General features: G+C 38.9%; 1 protein-coding gene across 1 annotated transcript in view; it reads right to left on the reverse strand.

The window, feature by feature from the left end:
• The window catches only part of colec10 (collectin sub-family member 10 (C-type lectin)), a gene marked incomplete at its 3' end in the record, with an annotated part of 80,601 nt that overhangs the window by 17,876 nt on the left and 55,225 nt on the right, over positions 1-7,500 (reverse strand). Inside the window, exons 4-5 of the mRNA XM_084335955.1 lie at positions 3,329-3,382; positions 2,312-2,407 (exon numbers count right to left, since the gene is read on the reverse strand). Coding sequence (XP_084192081.1) covers positions 2,312-2,407; positions 3,329-3,382 — 150 coding nt within the window. The remainder of the gene's footprint in view (positions 1-2,311; positions 2,408-3,328; positions 3,383-7,500) is intronic.

Genomic DNA, 7,500 nt, shown 5'->3' on the forward strand with positions numbered 1-7,500 from the left:
CTATCGCCAAACCATGGTCACTCAGTCTGTACCTTGTCAGATTCTTTCTTAGATCAGTTACTGTACTGAGGTAGTCTGCCACAGTATACTGTCTGTTTAGGGCCAAATATGTTTCTAATTTGTGTTGTGATTGTGTGAGTTGATTCCAATATGTAATGTATTTATCTTTTTCTTTGTTTATAATTTGGTTAGGTCTAATCTTCTGAGGCTGGCTAGGGTTTGTGATGTCAGAGTGTGAGATGTCATCCAGTTTCATTATGAGTTGACAAAAGGGGCTCTTTGTAGGTCTCTCTCTCTCTCTCTCTCTCTCTCTCTCTCTCTCTCTCTCTCTCTCTCTCTCTCTCTCTCTCTCTCTCTCTCTCTCTCTCTCTCTCTCTCTCTCTCTCTCTCTCTCTCTCTCTCTCTCTCTCTCTCTCTCTCTCTATATATATATATATATAATTGACAGTTGACTGTATCATGCCCAGCCTTGGGCAGCGCTATTATTTAAGAATATGTTGACTGTATGCCCAGCCTCGGGCAGCGCTATTATTTAAGAATATGTTGACTATTTTTTTTTACCTTTAGGGGGTGGGGGGCCTCGCGTTTAAATCTTGCACAGGGCCTCGCATTTCTCCCAGGCGGCCCTGTATGTACACTACTATACAATATATCCTTATGCTATCTTGCTATGTCCATCTATTACTATACAAGAACCACTCCTGTTCTTTAAAAAAAATAAAAAATGTAAGTGACCTCCCACTTTCACTCACTGGGAGCAGTTGAGAAGATAGATACCAGTTTCCTCTCTGTGTGTTCAGTAGAAAGAAATCTGGCTGCATGTTAGCCTAGCTTAGCAGCAGAAATTATTCAAATATAAGGTGATACATAAATATAAAACCTTATTATTATCCTAATTATATTATAACATAACTGTATTAAAATCGTGACAAAAATATATATATATATATATAAAAAACAAATAAATAAATATGTATACATTTTGTAAAACTATGAAACTTTTGTAACCTTTTGTTTTAGCAAAATTATGTACTGAATTATGCTTTTCTGTTTGTTTTTTTGTAAATACTGTAATGTAAAAAGGGTAGGCAATTATAAGCCTCGGCTTCCGCCTACACCTTTTCGGTCATTTTCTTTATTTTATAAATGTTCTAACTGTACATTGCTTTGTAAAAGAAGACCGAAATAAAATCATTCATTCATTCATAATAATATAGTAATAATAATTAGATTGTTATATAAACTAACATTAGTCAGTTAACGGTTATTTCATTTGATTACAGAAATCATTCATTAATAGTGTAAGTTTTCTTTAATTATTATTTATTTTATGTTATAATGAATAGTTGCACTGAGACCAGCCTTGTATCCCCAGATCCCAAAGTGCTTGTAAGCAATAAAGTCATCATTGAATCTACATGTCTGTGTCGTTGGAGTCAATTAGAACTGTCAAGTGTCATTCACCACATCATTAAACACAACTCGGTTGGCTGTCAACACTATTAACAATGTAAAAAGAGATTCAACGTGGTATTAACTATGTAGCCTACAGTATAGACAAAGAAGATGGACCCATGTTACATATAGTTGCTATTGACTCTAGTCACCCAAACAACTGCCTCTTTGCACTGCTGAGATCAGGCAAGCGCTACCGGAGTCTCATGGCCAGTACAGAGAGACTCAGAAGGAGCTTCTATCCCCAGACAAGCGCTACCGGAGTCTCATGGCCGGTACAGAGAGACTCAGAAGCAACTTCTATCCCCAGGCAAGCGCTACCGGAGTCTCATGGCCGGTACAGAGAGACTCAGAAGCAACTTCTATCCCCAGGCAAGCGCTACCGGAGTCTCATGGCCGGTACAGAGAGACTCAGAAGCAACTTCTATCCCCAGGCAAGCGCTACCGGAGTCTCATGGCCGGTACAGAGAGACTCAGAAGGAGCTTCTATCCCCAGGCCATCATGATGCTCAATGACTCTATGTAACACTAATCCATCCATCTACATTCATTGTCACATTCACTTTAGACACTTTAAACACTTTTTAACACTACATCATATTTGATCTATGTATTACTAAAGGATTTGCACTACATATCTACCTCATTTTTGCATTTAGTTGCATTTTGTATAGTTTTTGGTCTTTATTATTTTCACTTGCATTACTGTATGAAGCACAATCTCACAAGGCTCATACAGAACCAAGCACTTCACTGTAATGTATCCTTATATGTGACAAATAAAACAAAACTTTAACTTGAACTTGAACTGTTGACCGTGCCCCCCCCCCCCCCCCCCCTCTCATACTGCACTTACCATTCTTTACAAACATCACAGCGCTTCTCAGCTTGCCAACGCTGACGTCCAGCTGACCAATCACCTTCCGGTACCTGCCGCAGTCGCACGTTGTCCCTACGGAGACACGCAGGGTCAAATCACAGTGAACTCCTACAAGTATTCCCAGGTGTAAGTATTCCCAGGTGTAAGTATTCCCAGGTGTAAGTATTCCCATCTGTAAGTATTCCCAGGTCTAAGTATTCCCAGGTGTAAGTATTCCCATCTGTAAGTATTCCCAGGTCTAAGTATTCCCAGGTGTAAGTATTCCCAGGTGTAAGTATTCCCAGGTGTAAGTATTCCCATGTGTAAGTATTCCCAGGTCTAAGTATTCCCAGGTGTAAGTATTCCCATGTGTAAGTATTCCCAGGTGTAAGTATTCCCAGGTGTAAGTATTCCCAGGTGTAAGTATTCCCATGTGTAAGTATTCCCAGGTCTAAGTATTCCCAGGTGTAAGTATTCCCAGGTGTAAGTATTCCCATCTGTAAGTATTCCCAGGTGTAAGTATTCCCAGGTGTAAGTATTCCCAGGTGTAAGTATTCCCAGGTGTAAGTATTCCCATGTGTAAGTATTCCCAGGTCTAAGTATTCCCAGGTGTAAGTATTCCCAGGTGTAAGTATTCCCAGGTTTAAGTATTCCCAGGTGTAAGTATTCCCAGGTGTAAGTATTCCCATGTGTAAGTATTCCCATGTGTAAGTATTCCCAGGTTTAAGTATTCCCAGGTGTAAGTATTCCCATGTGTAAGTATTCCCAGGTTTAAGTATTCCCAGGTGTAAGTATTCCCATGTGTAAGTATTCCCAGGTTTAAGTATTCCCAGGTGTAAGTATTCCCATGTGTAAGTATTCCCAGGTTTAAGTATTCCCAGGTGTAAGTATTCCCATGTGTAAGTATTCCCAGGTTTAAGTATTCCCAGGTGTAAGTATTCCCATGTGTAAGTATTCCCAGGTCTAAGTATTCCCAGGTGTACAGTAAGTATTCCCAGGTCTAAGTATTCTCACCTGGTTTGCCTTCGAGTCCGGCTGGTCCATCCAGTCCTGAGTCCCCTTGGTCACCTGGAGCAGAAGATATTAGGGGCAACTCCCTGTGTTTATAATCTATTAGATTATATATAATATATATTATTGTCTACTTGAGGTCTTCTTTACTTTACTAAGGTGTCACTAAAAATGACTAAATGTAAAAATGTGAATGTCGGTAGTGTGATAGTAAAGGGTTAACCTTCTGTCGTGTGGCAGTGAAAGGGTTAACCTGCTGTCGTGTGGCAGTGAAAGGGTTAACCTTCCGTGTATTGTCGCAGTAAAAGGGTTAACTGTTTGGTAGTGTGGCAGTGGAAGGGTTAAGGCCATTTGCCAGTTTTATTTAGCTCCCCAAAATGAATGTAAGTGAATGAGGAGCCTGACAGCTGGGAGGAATGGTGGTGTTGACAGCAGACAACAGGGACAGCAGTGGTCACTAGTTTACTAGTAGATGACTTTACATAGAGGTAAGACTGCTAGTTTACTAGTAGAGGACTTTACATAGAGGTAAGACTGCTAGTTTACTAGTAGATGACTTTACATAGAGGTAAGACTGCTAGTTTACTAGTAGATGACTTTACATAGAGTCAAGACTGCTAGTTTACTAGTAGATGACTTTACATAGAGGTAAGACTGCTAGTTTACTAGTAGATGACTTTACATAGAGGAAAGACTGCTAGTTTACTAGTAGATGACTTTACATAGAGGTAAGACTGTTAGTTTACTAGTAGATGACTTTACATAGAGGTAAGACTGCTAGTTTACTAGTAGATGACTTTACATAGAGGTAAGACTGCTAGTTTACTAGTAGATGACTTTACATAGAGGTAAGACTGCTAGTTTACTAGTAGATGACTTTACATAGAGGTAAGACTGCTAGTTTACTAGTAGATGACTTTACATAGAGGTAAGACTGCTAGTTTACTAGTAGATGACTTTACATAGAGGTAAGACTGCTAGTTTACTAGTAGATTACTTTACATAGAGGTAAGACTGCTAGTTTACTAGTAGATGACTTTACATAGAGGTAAGACTGCTAGTTTACTAGTAGATGACTTTACATAGAGGTAAGACTGCTAGTTTACTAGTAGATGACTTTACATAGAGGAAAGACTGCTAGTTTACTAGTAGATGACTTTACATAGAGGTAAGACTGCTAGTTTACTAGTAGATGACTTTACATAGAGGTAAGACTGCTAGTTTACTAATGACCGCTCCTACCAAGTGTCATGGAGAGGGACCCTGTCGGCCACCCGCCCCCTGCGGACGGGTGTCCCCCAGGGCTCGGCTCTAGGACCCCTTCTCTTCTCCCTCTACACTAAATCACTGGGTAACATTATCACGTCTCATGGCTTCTCGTATCATTGTTATGCCGATGATACTCAACTCTCCTTCTCCTTCCCTCCCTCAGATATCCACGTCTCTGAGGGGATCTCGGCCTGTCTGTCCGACATCTCCGCCTGGATGACGACCAACCACCTCAAACTGAACCTAAGCAAAACAGAATTGCTCCACCTGCCGGCCAAATCCTCCCCCCTGACCGACCTTTCCATCACAGTCGAGAATGCAGCTGTGACCGCGTCCCCGACCGCCAAGAACCTTGGTGTTGTCCTCGACGACCAGTTGAACTTCTCTGCTCACATCGCAGCGACAACCAGAACCTGCAGATTCCTCCTGAGCAACGTCAGAAGGATCCGCCCCTTCCTGACAAAAGAAGCCATCCAACTCCTCGTCCAATCAACAGTCCTTTCCCGCCTCGACTACTGCAACGCACTGCTTGCTGGCCTCCCGGCCACTGCCACCAAGCCTCTTCAACTCATTCAGAACGCAGCGGCCCGCCTGATCTCAAACCTACCAAAGTCAGCCCATGTCACCCCACTTCTTAAGGACCTGCACTGGCTCCCCATTGCTGCACGGATCCGCTTCAAGGCCCTCGACCTGGAATACCGTGCGGCAAAGGGAACCGCTCCTGCCTACCTCCGGTCAATAGTCTCTAACTACACACCCTTCAAGACCCCTACGCTCTGCATCTTCTGGCCGCCTCAGACCTACTCCAAGCTCCGGGAGGGTCATCAAAGAGAAGTCGCCTATTCTCAGTTCTTGCCCGACAATAGTGGAATGAACTACCCACCCCAGTTAGGACAGCCGAAACCCGTCCAATCTTTCGCCGTCGACTAAAGACGCACTTCTTCAACCATTATCTAAAAATAATTATTATAATAATAATCTAACCCTAACCTTACCGTCATGCACTTGTCCTAATAAACTAACCTACACTGTAGCACTCAACACTTTGATGAACATTGTTACTCAGCTGATAGATTTGTACCCTTCCTGATGACTTGTCGTAAAACTGCTAGTTTACTAGTAGATGACTTTACATAGAGGTAAGACTGCTAGTTTACTAGTAGGTAAGACTGCTAGTTTACTAGTAGGTAAGACTGCTAGTTTACTAGTAGATGACCTTACATAGAGGTAAGACTGCTAGTTTACTAGTAGATGACTTTACATAGAGTCAAGACTGCTAGTTTACTAGTAGATGACTTTACATAGAGTCAAGACTGCTAGTTTACTAGTAGATGACTTTACATAGAGGTAAGACTGCTAGTTTACTAATAGATGACTTTACATAGAGCCAGGTAAGCCTGCTAGTTTACTAGTAAATTACCTTACATAGAGGTAAGAATGATGAAACTTGACAAGTTCTACTAAAGTACCCCTTGATTATGATTATTATTATTATTATTATTATTATTACTATTATTATTATTATTATTATTATTATTATTATTATTATTATTATTATTATTATTATTATTATTATTATTATTATTATTATTATTATTATTATTATTATTATTATTATTATTATTATTATTATTATTATTATTATTATTATTATTATTATTATTATTATTATTATTATTATTATTATTATTATTAGTATTACTAAGGGGTGTGTGCATAGATTAAGGCATGTATAAGTGATGTTTAATGCATTTTAAGGAATGATTGTTCCCTCGTGTTTCTCGGCAGAAATATGTTATAGGAGGTGTTGAATATAAATACATAAAAAAGGACCATCCCCTATTCAAATTCTTAAGAGAGAACAATAATTAGCTTCGACTGGGAAAAAAACTAAAACCACAAGCCACAGGTTTATGGCCAATGATAAAGATTCCATCCGTATAAACTGCAGCAGAAGCCCATCAACAGAGATGGGGGGGAATAGGTGATGTAGGCGTAAGACATCACCACTAGATGGAAGCACTACACTATGCAACACATAATACAGTATCTTGCACTCACCTCTGCAGAAGTGCAATAAGTAGGATTTACACTAGGAAAAGCCAATCTGATTTGTAACCTACAGTTTACGACGTGGACCTGATCTTAGAAAAACCTAGAAGATGTTAAAAATCACTTCTGGGTTTAAATATCTCTTCATGTCATAATCCAGCCTTGGAAAAACTGGACCAGACGGAAGATAAATATCAACCCTCATATCAGCTTGTTGACTGATAACCAAACCCCCTCAACTGGCAGTTGGTGATTTAGGGGAAGTAGGCTGCAATACAAACATCAGCTAAGTTGTTTTTGTTTGAGGGAGAACTAAAGGTGCAGAAGCCTGCGTGTGGGACGATAGCCAGAGCAAACACACGTGAAGCATTCAGCTGATCACAGTATCCCAATCTGTACATCACATCCTATTTATGTGATGTACATTTTAACAAAATGATTGGAACGAAGAGGTTCCCAAATTGTGATTATGTCTCAGTCATTAGTTACCACTACTACAGTATACCATGTATACTATTATTGATAGAATATACTGCCATATAAGTAGTAGTATTATTATTATTATGTTTAATATTATGTTTTATTTGTATTATTATTATTATTATTATTATTATTATTATTATTATTATTATTATTATTATTATTATTATTATTATTATTATTATTATTATTATTATTATTATTATTATTATTATTATTATTATTATTATTATTATTATTATTATTATTATTATTATTATTATTATTATTATTATTATTATTATTATTATTATTATTATTATTATTATATTATAGCGGACAGACATGCGGACAGACAGACAGACGGACAGACAGACAGACAGACAGACGGACAG

Source organism: Notolepis coatsorum (genome assembly GCF_963971535.1).
Source record: "Notolepis coatsorum genome assembly, chromosome: 19".
NCBI classification, from domain to species: domain Eukaryota; kingdom Metazoa; phylum Chordata; class Actinopteri; order Aulopiformes; family Paralepididae; genus Notolepis; species Notolepis coatsorum.